At 39.3% G+C, this 19,292-nt stretch overlaps 2 protein-coding genes across 2 annotated transcripts in view; both read left to right on the top strand.

The window, feature by feature from the left end:
* LOC131897211 (mucin-like protein 2) overlaps positions 1-19,292 on the top strand; it is a 163,128-nt gene that overhangs the window by 136,980 nt on the left and 6,856 nt on the right. The gene's annotated exons all lie outside the window — the stretch shown is intronic.
* On the top strand, positions 14,951-15,805 carry LOC131897209 (large ribosomal subunit protein eL8-like). Its single transcript, XM_059248125.1, has one exon. It carries the CDS (start codon positions 14,963-14,965, stop codon positions 15,761-15,763), a length of 801 nt encoding a protein of 266 aa, XP_059104108.1. The 5' UTR covers positions 14,951-14,962; the 3' UTR covers positions 15,764-15,805.

Genomic DNA, 19,292 nt, shown 5'->3' with positions numbered 1-19,292 from the left:
TGCTCTGGAAACAGAGGCAATAAGATCATGAGTTTCTGGTCAGCTTTTGCTACAGGTAATGCCCTGTGCCAAAGACAAGAATCAGATCCAACCTCAGTCCACAACCCAACTATTCATGTTGTCTTGTATGCATGGGCCATGTCATGTGATCAGGAGCATCTTCAGCTTTAATACAGATTCCCAGGTCTTTTTCAAAATGTTTGATTCAAACCCTTAGCAACAATGGTGATCAAGTTTTTTTCATTTTCCCTGTTGCTCCAAGCCTTAGTATCATCTGACTGAAGTTTTGTATATATGAGGTTTCTTCTTTTATTTTCATTTCTCTCAGAACAAGTGAAGTTGTTTCTTCTTATGTATGTACTGACCACTGGATTTCTTCTGTGAATTTCATATTTACAGTTCTGTTTGCTCATTTTCTATTGAGTGATTGATGATAACTTGCTCCCAGACTACTCCTTTAATACACAAGTTGCAAGTATCTCTCATGTCTGTGGCTTGTTTTTAAAATTAGTTTATGGAGCTGATCTTTACTTTTCAGCTTGAATGTAGCCTCATTAAGATTTCTTCTTATAATTTTGGCTTTTTTGAGTCTGGTTTAGGACTTCCTTATCCCTGTTTAGCATAGAGTCATCTGTATTTTTCTGAAGACATTCAGTCTTTGTTTTTCACATTTAATTTTTAAATTACTTGGAGTGTTGTAGGTGTAATTCTATTTTATTTTCTCCACATGCATAATCAGTTGCTCAGGAGCCAATTCCTTCAGTGGCTCACTAGGCCATATAGGGCACAGCTCATGCAAGGGTTATGTCCTTAATTACATCACCAGCCTGCGACTGTCCCAGACTAAAAAGCGGGAATGCCCTCTCTGTGCTCTCTTTTTTCCGTACTCTCTCTTTTCGTACTCTCTCCTTCTGTATTCTCTCCCCTCCGCGCAGTCTCTCTCCTTCTCTCTCCCAATAAAGCTCTAGAAAGGTAACCATGGCTCGTGATTCTTCTGCCATCACAGCCTCCAGTGGTCTCTTCTGTCGGCATGGCCACCATGGGCGGCGGCCAGCCACGAGTGCATCTGGTGCTGTGACTTGGATAGATCATCAAGGACCTACTGCCGCTTGCCGCCTCCTCCCCCATCCAGCGAGACTGTGTGCACATGTCCCTCGCCTCCACTGGACCCCCACACAGCTACTACTACTGCTACCACCATGATTCTTTACCACAGTGAGTGAGTCCACTGTTCTCACGGCTGTAGTCTGAGCTATCGGCTGCGCTGGCAACGGCAGACACATTTTCGCTCCTGATGAGTGAAAGACCCTAGCCCTTCAGGCTTACACCCCCAAGCCTCAGGAAGAGAGAAACTTCAAGCACCAGGAAATGAGAAACTAAAAATCTAGTTGCAAGGGCCACCTGACTCAGCCACTACTCAATCACCCCTGTAACAATATAAAAGTGTAAAAAGATTTCTGTTAAGACATGTGCTCAACTGTGACTGGGATAGTTGCAGGTGTTCCAGGAAAGATCACCGTGACCTGTATGCAAACTCCACTCCCATCCTGATACCCCCCTTGAGGTTTCAGGAAAAATGTGCACACTGACGTAACTGTACCCCCTCTGTGATCACTCTGTGACCAGACCATGATCTTGTGAAACGAAATTGTATGGGAATTGTAATCTTATGGCTTTTGTGGGTTTTTCCTTTAAAAGCCCTCATGGGGCTGCAGTAAGAGGTGGCTCTTGCTCTTAGGAGCAGAGATTGCCCTTCTATATAGAAGCTTAATAAATCCTCATGCTGTTGCATCAACTGGACTGCAGTCTGGGTTCTTGGGGCGCCCACTTGAGACCCTAAACTTTGGGGTCCAACAATGAGGGGGTCAATGCTGTCTTGGGTCTACTGCGTGGACTAACTGAAGTGCAGCTGCAGTCCTTCCCATCCCTTGACGAAGAGGATGGCTAACCTGAGCTGATTCATGGATCTTTCTTCACTCCTCGGGGATTCCTGAGATTGGAGTCTGATCCCAGTTTGTTATTTTAATTTTTTATTTTTCTCTTGGCTACAGCCATGGGACAAAGGGGCAGATACATTTACCACTTACATTGGCGGATACCGGTAAATCTGGCTGAATAACAGCTTTGTGGGAACTTCTGCCAGCGAATGGGCAAAGACCATGGGACAAAGGGGCGGGTACTGGTAAATCTGGCCGAATAACAGCTTTGTGGAAACTTCTGCTAGCGAATGGGCAAATAAAAGAGTTATTTTATCCCCAAGTTTTCTGCTAAAGCTCTAAACCCTTCTCCCTCCCCATTTCTTCCTCTGCCACATGCAACCTTTTCTGTCTGACTTCGCCGGCAGTGGGTGGACTCAAATGGGCAGGCTTGGGCTTCTACTGACTCACCCTAACTCACCTTAACTCCACCCACTCATTCTCAAATGCATTGAGAAGCACAGACGGGTCTGGGAGTGGCTAAGATTCATGCAAATAAGTTTACAATAGTCAGGATAGCTCTTAAGCCAAAAATCAGCTTATAGCCTCAGACAAGTCTTCCAAGAGGATCAGTTTATACTCTGCCTCCTGGCATATCTTCCAAGAGCTGTCCTTAAGCCAACAATCATCAGGAAAAAAAAAATTCAGGACATGGAGTAAAATCCATCTTTTGTTCCTCAGACCTCCCTGTAGATGTAACCAAAAATCTTATTAAATAAGAAACATAGAACCAATGCAAAGAGGAAAGCCAAGAGATCAGAGCTAAGAGCCTTACCCACCTGCTGCAGCTAGCCTCTTCAGCCAAGAGACCTCTCTGAAAGAGACCTACTTCCTGTCTGTTTGTCTTTATATAGATTTTCTGTTCTGCCTTCTCATTGCTTGTAAAACCAACCACATGACTGCCTCATCACTGCCTATCTGTATAGACCTCCAGGTCTTCTATGGTTGGTATTGAGATTAAAGGCGTGTGTCTCCAATGCTGGCTGTATCCTTGAACACACAGAGATCTACCTAACTCTGCCTACCAAGTGCTGGGATTAGAGGCATGCACCACCAACGCCCTGCTTTTGCTATGGCTCTAATAGCTCTGACCCCCAGGCAACTTTATTTATTAACATACAATTAAAATCATATTTCAGTACAAATAAAATACCACCATACTTCCCCTTTTCTATTTTAATAAAAAGAAAAAAGGTTATAACTAACATAAGAAAAACTATATACTGCTGTGGGATGGTCTGTATGGCAAATGTGTTGCTCTGATTGGTCAATAAATAAAACACTGATTGGCCATTGGCTAGGCAGGAACTATAGGCTTGACAAGGAGGAGAATAAAGCTGAGAAGTGGAAGGCTGAGTCAGAGAGACACTGCCAGCCGCCATGATGACAAACAGCATGTGAAGATACCGGTAAGCCACGAGCCATGTGGCAAGGTATAGATTAATGAAAATGGATTAATTTAAGCTGTAAGAACAGTTAGCAAGAAGCCTGCCATGGCCATACAGTTTGTAAGCAATATAAGTCTCTGTGTTTACTTGGTTGGGTCTGAGTGCCTGTGGGACTGGCAGGTGAGAGATTTGTCCTGACTGTGGGCCAGGCAGGAAAACTTTAGCTACAATATCCAAAAGTACAATAACTATATACAATATATACAAGTAATAAATACCTAAACAATGTCTAGTCCATTTGTATTTGACAAATTCAGAGAAAATAATTCCATTACCTGTCCTGTTTTGGTAAGTCCAAAATGTGTCTAATTCACTTTCTATCCTAACTAGTCTTCAACTATAACTAACTAATCTTCAACTTCCTCAGAGATCCAAGAAGGAAAATAATATTACCTAATAAAAAATAAAAACAGGAAGTACATGCAAGCAACTTCCAAAAAATTTGTGAGTTGACAGAAACAGCCAGCTGCCTGGACATTCACCTGAGGTTTCTCCGCAACGTTGGGGCATCATCTTCAGCCTATAGGCTTTGCGTATCTGACAGACTCATTTGTGAAGTAGGATGTACACAAGGTCAACAGTTCAACCTCACATTGGGTGAGGGAAGTCCATGTACCAGAAACACCTGAATTCCACTAGTGTCATGTCATGATTCAGGATTTTAAATTCTGGAAATTGTTGATTTTTTTTTTAATTCAGCTGTCCATTCTTCTTGGCTGTGTATATGTGGCTTCATCTCAGCATCCCATTCTTCTCCACATTCCTCTATCAAATGCCAGTCTACTATTGAGAGGCGTGAGCTTAGTTACTCTTCAAGAATAACTGTTTCAGCTGCTGTTCCATTACACATCAGAAGCCATCGGCCCACTGCCTGTTCAGCTGCCTTCGAAGAAAAGGGCACTGTACCTTTTCTGGATTGCGAAGGCCACTTCAGAGATGGTGCCATATAGTCCTGGCCTCAGAAGATGCCTTTTGATAAAGCCGTAACCACACTTGTTTTGGCAAGAATCGGTAGTCCTTTGTTTCATGTCCTGTCTGTCCATTTTGTCCTGTTGATTTGAGGATACTTTGTTGTCCAGTGGCTAACTTTTGCCACAATGAAAGTTAACTCCATATGCAGTTTCCTCAATGCCCATATTTTCTCTGAAGTAGATTGGTACTGCCAGGAGCTGACATGTCTCATAGTCACAACAAAAAAGAAAAATTTTCTAAGTTATTAAAACATTTTAAATGCTGTATTGTGTAGATCTCTGAAGGGTTTGAAGATGATCTGTCTATCTAAAATATATCTGTTCAATTTTTAAAAACATACCTAATATGACTACAAGTTCTATTATAATGTCTAACTACTAACTTTCATTTCTTTATATCCTAATAGTTGGTAATAATAACATTCAAGGATCAGAAAATTGTATTACATTGTTAAATGAACGGTATAAGTACAATTAGAAATATACATATAGCATTTTCTAACAATATCAATTTCAATATATATAATTTGTATACAATATAAAACAATCCAATCCAATGTAAAGTATTTAAAACTAGTAATTGTCCTTTCCTTTCCTTTCCTTTTCTTTTTTTTCCTTTTTTTTAAAAACAAGAACCTTAAATCTAATCTCCTTTTCTTAGCCTTTTTCCTAACCCTTGACAACAACTTGTAACCAACCCCCCTAAACAATGAAAATTATTCCAGACCCAAAACCCATTAAAAAGACCAAAAAACCACCCACACCACACCACCTCTTTGGGAACGTGGGCGTCGTATTCTTAAAATTGCTTCCTGCTGGGTATGGGCAAAGTTATCTTTATCCTGAAAGAAAAATTTTAGGTTAATTGTCAAATTCTAGGAAAGGTAACTATATCCTTCATTATCCAGTCTGTGTATAATGCCAAAGTTCAGGGTTTATCTCAAGTCCTTATTCAAGTAGTCTTTGAGACTGGATCATCTCAGCTAGTCATCTCAAAATTGCTCTGAGCACTTTGTAGGCCAAAGCTGATCTGTAGATGATGTTTGTCAGCTTAATGATATTATTATTGTCCACGTGGAATTGTTGTTGTTGTGGAGCCCCATCTTCTTCCTGGAGACTTCAGTTGATGTTAGGCCTGGCCGTGATTTCCTGCAGAAAACTGTTATTGACTCAAACACAAAGACATATATATGCAGCTAATTGAAGCCTTTTTTCTTTCTAGAATTAGTACTCTATATGACCATTCATATCTTAACAAAGTTTAAATGTATCTTTCTCTCTCTATAGATATATATAATATATATATATATATATTAATCTTGTAAATTTTGATATAAAATTCATACTTTAAGAAAAGTTTAAAGAATCAGAATAGAATCAAAGAGTTGAGACTAGTAATAGAATAGTCCCTTAATTAAGTTGGCTTTTCTCCTGTCCCATAGCAGAAGATGGCTCTTTTATTCTGGCATGATACAGGGAGTTTGCATTTTCCTTTTAACAACATGCTTAAGTTTACAGAAAGAGAGAGCCATTCTCCAAGTCCAAAATCAGCTTTAAATTTTAATTGAACTGGGACTATTAGAAGACCAATAGTGTTAAATTTCTTTAGAGAAGAGTGAAACAAACATTTAGGAAGACTTATAAAAATTTTTTAGATGATATACCCATATGCCATTTCACTCTGATTCCTAGAATAGATGATTTGTCCTTTTTCCTCAGTTGTCTCATTTGTCCTGTGTTCTTCAGATTCCTTAACCTTCATTCTCCTAAAAGACAAAAACAAAAACCTTTCCCCAAGACTAATTTTGGGGATGTTCCTTTTTGGCAAGTTATTATCTGATTAAATGAAAAGACATGTGTTACTGGTATAAGTTAGTTTAAATTGGATGTTCATGCTGGTTGATGAACTATCACCTCCTCTAAATAAGAGGTCTCTCTTGTTCAAATCGAACCTTTATCAATTTTGATGGTACCCACAGCTTATCTTCTCCTGTAGAAACAAAAGCAAGACCTCTTCCCCAATGTAATACATATCCTGATTTCCATTCTGAGGTCAGCACATCCTTAAAGTATATAGGCTGATTTAATTATGTAGTTTTGTTCTATTATCCAATGTCTCTCTGCAGCTGTTGTTCCTTTCTCATTGGCATTGAGAAAATTCAAAGTTAATAGAGCATTGTGCAGTCTATTTCTGGGGGTTTTTGTTACCCCGTTCTGTTTATTTAGCATCTCCTTTAGAGTTCTGTTTGATCTTTCTATAACTGCTTGACCTGTAGGATTATGTGGTATACCTGTAATATGCTTTATATTGTAATAAGAAAAAAATTGTTTCATTTTAACAGAGACATATGCTGGAGCATTGTCAGTTTTAATTTGTGCAGGTATACCCATGATGGCCATAACTTCTAGCAAATGAGTGATTACAGAATCAGCTTTTTCAGAACTCAAAGCTGTTGCCCATTGAAATCCTGAATAAGTATCAATGGTATGGTGTACATATTTCAATTTTCCAAATTCTGCAAAGTGAAACATGTCCATCTGCCAGATTTGATTACTCTGAGTACCCTTTGGGTTACATCCTGCTGGTAATGGCGTTTGATTGTAGAAGGAACAAGTAGGACACTTCTTTACTATTTCTTTGGCTTGTTGCCAGGTTATGGAAAAATCCTTTTTTAAACCTTTACTATTGACATGATGTTTTTTTATGAAATTCTGAGGCCTCCATCACATTTCCTATCAATAATTTATCAATCTCATCATTGCCTTGTGCTAGAGGGCCTGGCAGACCAGTATGGGATCGAATGTGAGTTATATATAAAGGATGACTCCTTTTCCTGATTGTATCTTGTAATTGAATAAATAGTGAAGTTAATTCTGAAGCATCAGGGATAAATTCTGCAGTCTCAATATGTAATACTACTCTTTCAGCATACTGAGTCAGTTACTATGTTGAGAGGTTCTGAAAAATCCATTAATACCAACAGAATAGCATACAATTCTGATTTTTGAACTGAATTATAAGGACTTTGAACCACTTTACTTAAATTTTCTGATTTGTAACCTGCCTTTCCTTGTTTGTTGGCATCTGTATAAAATGTATGAACTCCAGATATGGGTTTTTCCCATACAATTTGAGGCAAGATCCAATCAGCTCTCTTTATAAGATCAATTCTACTGCTTTTGGGATATTTGCTGTTAATTTCTCCCAAAAAATTACTACAAGCTCTTTGCCAAGGTTCACTTTCTGTCCATAATTTTTCAATGTCCTCCTTAGTTAAAGGTATGACAATTTCTGCTGGGTCTATTCCTGCTAATTGACGAAGTCTCAATTTTCCTTTCCAAATCAAGTCAGAGATTTTTTTTCCACATAAATTTTTAATTTTTTATTTGGTTTATTGGGTAAAAATATCCATTCCAATATAATATCTTCCCTCTGCATTAATATTCCTGTAGGAGAATGCCTAGAAGGTAAAATAACCAAAATGCAATCCTGCTTTGGATCAACACAATCCACGTGCCCTTCATGTACTTTCTTTTCTACCAAGGCCAATTCTTTCTCAGCTTCAGGTGATAATTCTCTTGGACTATTTAAGTCCTTGTCACCTTCTAAGGTTTTGAACAAATTATGCAGTTCATCATTTTTTACCCCAACAATAGTTCGTAGATGAGAAATATCTCCAAATAATCTTTGAAAGTCATTAAGAGTCTGTAGTCTATCTCTCCTAATTTGCACCTTTTGGGGTCTAAGTTTTTGTAGCTCTATTTTATATCCTAAATAATTAATAGAATCTCCTTTTTGTATCTTTTCAGGAGCAATTTGTAATCCCCAGCAAGGCAAAATTTTCTTTACTTCTTCAAACATTCTTTCTAAAGTATCTGCATTTGAGTCAGCTAGTAAATATCATTTATATAATGATAAATTATAGATTTAGGAAATTTTTTACGTATCACTTCCAATGGCTGTTGTACAAAATATTGGCACAGAGTTGGGCTATTCAACATTCCCTGTGGGAGGACCCTCCATTGAAATCTTTTAACCGGTTGAGAATTATTATAAGTAGGCACTGTGAAAGCAAATCTTTCTCTGTCTTTTTCTTGTAACGGTATTGAAAAGAAACAGTCTTTTAAATCAATAACTATGAGAGGCCATCCTTTTGGTAACAGAGTAGGCAGAGGAATTCCAGATTGTAGAGAGCCCATTGGCTGAATTACTTTGTTAATTGCTCTAAGGTCTGTTACCATTCTCCATTTACCAGATTTCTTTTTAATAACAAATACAGGAGAATTCCAAGGGCTGGTTGATTCCTCAATATGCTGAGCATTTAACTGTTCTTCTACCAGCTCTTCTAAAGCCTGGAGTTTCTCTGTTGTTAAAGGCCATTGCTGGACCCATACAGGCTTGTCTGTTAACCATTTTAAAGGTAGAGCTGTTGGTGTCTTTGGAAGATCATTAGTTGTTGTGCCCTTTTCTTGTATAATATGGATGGCTGGTGACCACTCAGAATAATGCCTTCTAATATTTCTCTCAGAAACATGTGCTAATTTATGATTTGTTTCTGAGATTGGAGGGATGTTAATCTGAGTATTCCATTGTTGCAACAAGTCTCGACCCCACAAGTTCATAGCTATGTTAGCTACATATGGTTTCAATTTTCCTCTCTGTCCTTCTGGACCTATACACTCGAGCCATCTTGCACTGTTTCACCTGAGATAATGTCCCAATTCCTAACAGTTGAACATTTACCTCCTGAAGAGGCCAAGTTGGATGCCAAAATTCTGGTGCAATTATGGTAATGTCCGCACCTGTGTCTACCAGACCAGACAACAAAACACCATTTATTTTTATCGATAATTTTGGTCTTTGTTCATTAATAAAAGTTTGCCAAAAAATTTTCTTTATATTTGCTCCTGAATTTTCTATTCTCTCTGTTTCATCATCCTGACCAGCATGACTTATTCCAATAGGCATTTGGTTATTTAATTGCTCTGGGTAGGGGTTTCCTCTACGACTGCAGGAAAGGTTTGAACTGGATTTGCTATTGGGGCCTGCATGAGGCCCCTCTGGGAGTTTCCCGAAGACTGAGGCAAAGGATTACCCTGTCTGTCCCTTGTTGATCTACATTCGTTGGTCCAGTGTTTTCCCTTACCACACCTTCTGCATACTCCAGAAGGAAGGGGCTTTCTGTTGCCATTGTTCCTTGAAGAAACATTGTTTCTAGGAATGACCTGTTTACAGTCCCTTTTCAAATGTCCTTGCTTTCCACATCCAAAACATCTAACATTCCTCAAACCTTTTGAAATTGCTTCTCCTACCCACGTATCATCATGTTCATGAGCTTCAACATTAACCGTATCTCTAATCCAATCTTCCAAAGGTGCAGATCTTGCCTTTAATGGCCTGATTATTGTTTTGCATGCTGCATTCGCATTCTCAAAGGCCAAAGATTCAATTATTATCTTACTAGCTTCTGAATCCGGGACCATTCTCTTTACTGCTGAAGCCAGTCTTTGTAAAAAATCTGTGAAAGATTCTTTTGGGCCTTGTATAACCTTTGTAAATGACTGTTTTTTCCCCTGATTCCTCAACTCTGTCCCATGCATTCAAAGCTGCCGTTCGACATAAAATTAGGGTTTGAACATCAGATAAACATTGTGTTTGTGCTGAAGCATATTGACCTTCTCCAATAAGCTGATCCTGGCAGACTTGTATTCCTTTATCCCTCCATTGTTTTTCTATGTTTTTAGCCTCATCCTTGAACCAATTTAACCACTGGAGCCTTTGACTGAGTTCAAGAACAGCTTGTGCCAGTTCCCACCAGTCCTGTGGTACAATCCTATTATATGTTGACCAAGAGTTTAACATTTGCTTTACATATGGGGAATGCATGCCATAAGATACTATTGCCTCCTTAAACCTTTGTAAATCTAACATTTCAATTGGAGCCCAAATATTTTGTGTAGTCATTTGATTAGGCAACTGCTGTATAGTTACTGGATAAATTAAGGGTGACTGTGTGAAAACAGGCTTTCTTTCTGTAACCTTATGATCCAATCTTGAAGCAACTTCACTGTTAATTTCTTCTGTCTGAATTTTTACAGGTTTAACAAGTTTTTCTAAAGCTGTCACCCTGGTACTTAAATTGACTATCTTTTTAAATAGTAAAATGAGGATAAGCATAGTAATAAACTGCATAATTCAATCAACATTAATCTTCTCATATAGCTGTTCCATTGTCAGACTGCCTAAAATTGCAAACAAAGCCCAATTTTCTTCCAATGTACACAGAAAACCCATTTTTTTTTAATGTGGAAAAAAAATTTCTTTTAAATAGTTTCCTTTAAAATATCTGATATGATAAGTGACTTACCAAGTCCGTGTAGAACATTACAAATCTGAGGGAATTTCAAAACAGCCACCTAGTGTCCAAGGTGTGAATCCAGAGAGAGAGAGAGAGAGAGAGAGAGAGAGAGAGAGAGAGAGAGAGAGAGAGAGTAAGCGTAGCCACAGTTCTGCCTAAGAGCTTGAATCCAGCCAGGTGTTCCCGCTTGAGCCTAGTCAAGCCTTGGCTCTGGCTTAAGCTCCAACCACGTGTGTTGGCTTTACAGGCAGGGGCCCTGTTTGTCAGGGCAGGCCTGAGTTGTTTGTAGCACCGGCTTTAAGCAAGTAGCTCAAGGTTAGTCTGGCCTGAGGCCAAGCTGACCTGGGCCCCGGCTAGGGAGCCGGCCACCCTGGCGGGAAACCGGACTTGCCGCCAAGCCAAGTTAAGCGGTTTTTAATGGATTCTTGTCACGTTGGGCGCCAAATGTAGATGTTACCAACCGTCTTATTAAATAAGAAACACAGAGCCGATTCAGAGAAGAAAGCCAAGAGGTCAGAACTAAGAGCCTTACTCTTCCTGCTTCAGCCAAGAGAGCTCTCCAAAAAAGGCCTACTTCCTCTCTGTTCGTCTTTATATAGACTGTCTGTTCTGCCTTCTCATTGGTTGTAAACCCATGCCTCGTCACTGCCTGTATGTACAGCCCTCCAGGTCCTCTATGGTATTGAGATTAAAGGCGTGTGTCTCCAATGTTGGCTGTATCCTTGAACACACAGAGATCTACCTAGCTCTGTCTATCAAGTGCTGGGATTAAAGGCTTGCGCCACCACCACCACTCTCTTGCTATGACCCCTGGGCAACTTTATTAACATACAATTAAAATCATATTTCAGTACAAATAAAATACCACTATAATTGGTAACTTTTGCCACACTGTTGCGATTCAATTTCTGCTTAAAAGTCATAAGTTTCAACGGCTTCCAAACTAAAGTCACCCTAGGTTACAATAGGTTTCATGGTAGTACTTATTATTACCTGTTATTTGCTTATCTACTTCATTATTTGCTTGTTGGTTTTTTATCTTCTCTATGAATAGTATATGTTATCTCAATTTGATTATGTCTACTCTTATAGTTCTAAGCAATTTATACCATGGTGACTTTATTTCCTGATCACAGTGAGATGGAATATATTGTACCTGCTTATTAACAGCATAGTGACAGTTTTGTGTCCATGAGTAACTAAGCCCTAAGAGAGAAGATAAAGGTTGATTTGCTAAAACTGTTTCACAGGTCCTAAAAGAGTTTCAAAACGAGGTACAAGTTTGATAAATGTGTGACTGAAGTAATAATTGACTAGATGGATGAATGATGAAGTAAGATTCATTTAAACATTAAGTATAGGCCAGAGAGAAAAATGGAAAACATTGTCTAAAGTATTTGTGAGATAGCATAGGTCTACCTAGAGCAATGACTCAGCAAGATATGGATAATATCTTAGAAGTATAAGCCCAGCCTATGTTTTATGACAATAAATAGGCAAAGAATGGGAAAGCAGGCAGGAATCCAATGCTTTATTATTATCTGATATATTAGTAAGTATGCATTTGGTCTACTTCAGGTCTTATAAACATAGTATATATGTATAGCCCATAGATCAAATAAATGGGAGGCCCAGAATCTACACTTGGTGTGTAAAGTGGGATGAATCTAATGAATTCTCCCAAAAGCTGTTGTCTCTGGTGCTGACTCTGGGTACAGGCATCAGGATTTAATTCAATTATTGGCCATAGATCAGATACTATATGAGTTGGAAAATTTGGCCATTGATGTATAAACACTCAAATATTTGTTGTAACAGTTAATATAAGTGGTAAAATGTTCAGTTAGTCTCAAGGATCATATGATTAGCAGAAATCTGGTTACACAAACTCACTGAAAAGGAGCATGCCCTTCCAGGAGAATGCAGGAGCTCCACACAGAAAAGCAGTCATTACTCAGCTGTCCTAGTAAACCTTAAGGCAATTTTTGCCATGAAATTTCAGATTAGGCCGGGCGGTGGTGGCGCACGCCTTTAATCCCAGCACTTGGGAGGCAGAGCCAGGCGGATCTCTGTGAGTTCGAGGCCAGCCTGGACTACCAAGTGAGTTCCAGGAAAGGCGCAAAGCTACACAGAGAAACCCTGTCTCGAAAAAACAAAAAAAAAAACAAAAAAAAAAAAAAAATTTCAGATTAGTTCCTCCCCAAAGCTCCAGGTCCTAGTCCATTGTTTGAGAGTCAGGAACATCCTGTCCTAAATAAAAGATTGCTCTACAGTGGAATCTTAAGAGTTAAAGAAAATTATTTCCAATCAATCTGTCATTCTTTCTTCAATCCATCATCATTCACCTCACAGTTTTTTTTATCCATTTACTGGTTTTGCTGAATCTCAATTATGCTATTTATTTTTGAGACTATGTAGCTGGCCTCAATCTCATTACTATCCTCCTGCCTCTGCCTCCAAAGTGCTGGGATTATAGGTTAGTGTCACCATAAACAGCTTTACTCCCATGTATTTTGAATGGCTGTTCCAAACAAACAAAGAAACAAAAAATCCTGAAAAAAAAACCAAAAAACAAATGTTTTCCCATGTGGCCAATAGTCAAAGGAATAAAATCTTGTGTTACCATACTATCTATGCTTTCCTGTCTTTCTAAGAATATTCCATTATTTTTTCCTCCTTGTACTAGGTTGTGTTCTGTTACTGGAACAAATGCCTGAGAAAAATAATGTAACAGACAGGTTTATACTGGCTAACAGCTTCAAAGATTTCAGGCCAAGGTCAGCTAACTCCAGTGCTTTGGACCTGAAGTGAGACAAAACATCATGGGGTGGGGGGAGCATGTGGTATAGCATACATAAGGGAAGCAGAAGGAAAGCCCTGGGCACATGATAGACCCTTCAAAGACACACCCCCAGTGACTACTTCATGGAATATTCCTTTACACTGTGTGAATATATGTCATTGTGATTGGTTTACTAAAGAAACTGACTGGCCAATAGCTGGGCAGAAAGAGATTGGGCAAGAGAGCCAGACTAGGAAAATGCTGAGAGTAAGAAGGGCAGAGTCTGGATTCACCAGCACACGAAGAGAGAAGCAAGGTAGGCATGCCCTACTGAGAATAAGTACCAAGCCACGTAGCAAAGCATAGATAAGAAATATGGGTTAATTTAAATGTAAGAGTTAGCTAGTAACAAGCCTGAGCTATTGGTCAAGCATTTAAAATTAATATTAAGATTCTGTGTCTGTTATTTGGGAACTGGCAGTTGGGACAAGAAAAATCTGACTACACCCAACATATCCCAACTAGGAGTCCACGTAGCTATGAATTCATTAGTGAATCCATTAGCTAAGGTAAAATACACATGATCCAAATACCTCTTAGCAGCGGCAACAGCTGTAGAATAATTATTCAGTATATGAGCCTTTCAGGGAGACACACAGAAAAAAGATCCTACTAACCACACTGGCAGGCTCTCCTGGAGAACATAAGGCAACTCATTGTTCTGCCTCACATCCCAGTTATTTGCTTTTCCCTGAACCTTATGGACATCTGCCACCATATCACAAGAATATCCTTCTTTATTCCCTGAGTAAATAATCTGAATTCAATGCCAGGATGACCTTAAAATGCTTAAGAATTGTACTTCTTCCTGCTCAACTACCCTGTACCTTGACACTTTCCGTATCAGTGCTTTCTCATCACACTGGCTGATGACTGTTTCTGCATTTTGAAATATTTATTCAGCAATCTGCTCCATACTTAAGGACATTCTGGCAGTTTGAAACTAATGCTAATACTCAGTGCTCATTTCAAAGTTGGAATTATAGCTCTTAATAAAAACAAAAGGTTCTATAGCAAAAAAAATTTCTTGCAAAATCTCAAGAACAGATCCTTTCCACAAAAAGCCTTTTCTGATCCAAGAATAGAGTGTGGGAAAATTTCACTGAGAGTTGAAGAAATGCTGAAAATCTATACAAGTGGGCTTCGTGAAAGATTACTAACCCCCTTGCCAATTGACCATTGTCTCTAGGTAGAACTCTCACTGGAAATGTGTAACTTGACCTAATTATGATGAGTCTTCAAATAAAACTCAAACAGGGAGCATTTTTATAAATGGGCTTAAATTTGTAAATGTCTTAAGAGATGAAGAAAGTGTAAGATATTCCAGAATAAAGAATACATGAGCTCTCTCCTCCAGCCGTGCAAGATGCCCAAGGGAAAGAAGGCCAAGGGGAAGAAGGTGGCCCCGGCCCCCGCCGTCGTGAAGAAACAGGAGGCCAAAAAGGTGGTGAATCCTTTGTTTGAGAAAAGGCCCAAGAACTTCGGCATTGGGCAGGACATCCAGCCCAAAAGAGATCTCACACGCTTCGTCAAATGGCCCCGCTACATTAGGCTGCAGCGGCAAAGAGCCATCCTCTACAAGCGGCTCAAAGTACCTCCTGCCATTAACCAGTTCACACAGGCCCTGGACCGGCAAACAGCTACCCAGCTGCTTAAGCTTGCTCACAAGTACAGGCCAGAGACAAAGCAGGAGAAGAAGCAAAGGCTGCTGGCCCGTGCTGAGAAGAAAGCTGCTGGCAAAGGGGACGTCCCAACTAAAAGACCACCTGTCCTCCGAGCGGGGGTCAATACAGTCACCACCTTGGTGGAGAACAAGAAGGCTCAGCTGGTGGTGATTGCCCACAATGTAGACCCCATTGAGCTGGTGGTCTTCCTGCCTGCCCTGTGTCGAAAGATGGGGGTCCCCTACTGCATCATCAAGGGAAAGGCCAGGCTGGGGCGGCTGGTCCACAGGAAGACATGCACCACTGTTGCCTTCACACAGGTTAACTCGGAAGACAAGGGTGCTCTGGCTAAGCTGGTGGAAGCTATTAGGACCAATTACAACGACAGATATGATGAGATCCGCCGCCACTGGGGAGGCAACGTCCTGGGTCCTAAATCTGTGGCTCGGATTGCCAAGCTGGAAAAGGCAAAGGCCAAAGAACTCGCCACTAAATTGGGTTAAATGTACACTGCTAAGTTTTCTGTACATAAATATAATTACAAACTTAAAAAAAAAAAAGAATACATGAAACAACACACTTAAAATTAATATGTGATGTGTGTGATGTAAGATGAATTGTGAATTGGAGAACTTTTTAGGACAAAGCTTAATAATACCAGACACATTTTTAATGAAAAGAAAGCATTAAATGTATGTTCTATTCAAAGAATTAAAACCTGCACTCTGGGACAAACATGGCGATATATGTGCCTGTAATGCCTGAGCTCTAGAGTCTGAGGCACAAGGACCAAAATCAGGGATAGCCACTTAACTATCTGAACTATGTAGGAAGACCTTGTTACCAAAACCAAAAGCAATAATAATTATTATTTTTGTTATTATTATTATTATTCACTTAGTGTATAGTTAAACTTTGGTAAAAAATATTTAGACTTACAGAAATTTATTAATAAATATTTAATGACCTAAGGAAACATTGTATCTGCTCTTTATTGAACACCTGAAACCTCCAAACCAAGGGTATTCAAATAAAGGACACAGAGACTCTCTTGAAGACTTAAATCTGAACTCAACCATAATGTTGCCCTAGACTACACAATAGAAATATGTTTGAAGTTACCTCCAAATGATTTCCACCTTCAGCTTTTCAAATAGTGCCATGTATGGCCACATACTCATCAAAAAGCAACAAATGCCTTAGGTGACTTTTCCAAATCTCTCAACCACACATTCTATGAACATATAAAAGTAACTATTGTGTAGTAACTTAGAACTTGGCAGGGAATAAGTGACAAAACAGTATTTGATCCAAGAAGTTGAATAATGCAGTAACAACAAAAATCTAAAAAGGAACAAAGTTGATAGGCAACATGGGCAGGTAATCAGTGTGAGTGGACTGCAAGGCTACCATCTTCGGCTGCACCAAGCCCCTGCTTTTTTTTCCCAGGCAGCCAGCTCTGCATATTGTCTTTGCACCCAGTCCTACAGGGCCACCCTCCTCAGAGAGAAGGGACATAGATGCCAAATATCCCTAAGAATGGAAGCAGTGTTTCCTTGCCAGATTTCTTCTTGCCATATAACGCAAATCTCCATAATCTTGAGGAAGAGCCTTATTTAATAATGCCAAAACTGTCACCAGTATAGCAACAAGAGAGAAAACAAATTTTTCAAAAGTATTTACATTTATATCAAAGAAAGAATTTATTTCAACTAGCAACTGCAGCACTGCCTTTACAAGATGAACCTAAACAAAACTATGATACAGCTGGGGAATGACTGACTACTAGAGTATAATATGTGCAAGATCAATGATTCTAGGGAGTTGTTGGCTAGACAGGAGATAAAGAGAAAGTTCTATTCTTGGAAAAAGTGTGAAAGATGTTAGGTCTCTGAAGAAAATTAACCATGCTAATATTATTAACATGGTGAGAAAAAATGTCAATCTTTCTTTTATATTTGAATATGTGAAAAAAAATCTCTATCAGTTAGGGAAACACAGAAACAAACTATTTCCTGGGTCAGTCATTAGAAATACTATGTGTAAAATATTGCCTGGGCCAGCCTTTATAAGTTAACATGGCTTTTCTCATAGGAATATGGAACTGGAAAACATGTAAAAATTTATGATTTGGGACTTACAAAAGAACTAAGATCACACTACCACATATTGACTTTGTATCTAACAGACCACATCATGTGCCTAAGGTTTTGTAAAGAACTTCATTGTATAGACCAATGAGATGACTCAACAGGTAAAGGTGTTTGGCATCAAGGCTGAGGATTTAAGTTTGATCCTCAGGACCCACATAGTGAAAAGAAAGAGACTGACTCCTGCAAGTTGACCTAGGACCTCTACATACACACTGTGGCACACACATGACCCCTCCAAAAATTGATAAATAAGAATATAATTAATGCCAGGCTATACAGCTTAGGGCAGAAATATTTAATTGGGGTACAAAGAAATAACTGACAGTATCCAGGCATTGAACCAGCCATATTTTCAAACTGGCCAGGTGTCCACACACCATCTGGGCTCAAAACTGACTTTAAGTGACCAGCTGCAGCTGTGAAGACCAAATCCATCTTTAGATGAACTGGAACCTAAGCCTCTGCCAGACATTCTTAATCAAGTTGTCAGACAGCCCCAGCAAAACAGAGTCACCAATCACTGCAGACCACTCACTTATCATGGAACGTGGGGACCCAGCCACTTCCAAAGAAACAAGTCACCAGAAACCACCACAAACACTATTTATGAGTGAGCTATTTAGACTTTTTGTCAACCTGACATAAGCCAGGGTCATATGGGAAAAGGGAACTTCAACTTATAAAATGCTAACTTCAGATTGTCCTGCAGGCATGTCTGTGGGACATTTTTTAATAGATGAGGGCCTAGCCCATTGTTAATAGTGCCACTCCTGGGCAAGTGGTCCTGGGTTTGTATAAAAAAAAAAAAGTAGGGTGAGCTGGCTGTGAAGAGTAAGCCAGTAGGCAGTGCTCCTCCCTGGCCTCTGCTTCAGGTCCTTCCTCCAGGTTCAAGCCCTGAGTTCCTGCCCTGACTCCCCTTCATAATAAACTGTAAGATGTGAGATTATATAAGTCCTCTCTCACCCCAAGTTGCTTTGGGTCATGATGTCTTATCACAGCAATAAAAAGCAAAGTAGTACTCTGAGTATCATCAAAACATCCCAACTAAGCAAATTGGAATAATGGGTCATAAAGGTACAAGGAGACAATGGGATCAGGCTGTCTTCAAGTCTGGAGATTGCTAGGAAGACTTGGGTAGCTGTAATTTTAGGCTTACCCATTCCACAAAGCCAAGCATGGGTATTTTCAAAGAAAAGAAAAAGAAATGGAATGAAGAAATGGATCAGCAGTTAAAAGCACTGGCTGCTCTTCCAGAAGACTGGGTCCTGTTCCCAGCACTCACACAGTGGCTAACTATCTATAACTCCAGTTCCAGGTCAGACACCTTCTTCTGGTCTCCATGGGCATTGTACACGTATATTTCAGGCATACCATATATATATACCAAAACACTCATATATACAAAATTTTAAAAAATAATTTAAGTTGATTTTTCAAAAAGAAGGGACAAGAGTCTCCATTTTGGCTTTCAGAGTCAATAACCACAGGTTCCAGAGGAGAAAGCAGAAGCTTACATGCCACTGTTTGCCTAAAATAGATACCAACTTGTCAAATGTTTCAGGATATACAGTACAATTTGAAACACTCAATGTCCAGACAGGTATGAATCCCAAGAACATGTCTTCTGTGGGCAATGGAAAGAATATAAACTCATTTTCTTAGAATAATTAATTATTCCTTAACATATTTGGTACCATAGAAGCATAACTTGCTTTCAAAATGACTCACATGGAAACCATAGAAGCTGCACTACTCACAATCAGACAGGATACTTCTCTAAAAGAGTTGGGTTCAGCCAGAGGATCTATTTAGCAAGCACAGATACAATAGCTCCAGAATACACCTACAGCACAAACACTGACCAGAGTCAGTTTTCAAA

The sequence above is a fragment of the Peromyscus eremicus genome, chromosome 20 (genome assembly GCF_949786415.1).
Source record: "Peromyscus eremicus chromosome 20, PerEre_H2_v1, whole genome shotgun sequence".
NCBI classification, from domain to species: Eukaryota; Metazoa; Chordata; class Mammalia; order Rodentia; family Cricetidae; genus Peromyscus; species Peromyscus eremicus.
The sequence above is the reverse complement of the archived record's forward strand: the minus strand, read 5'-3'. Positions and strand labels throughout refer to the sequence as shown.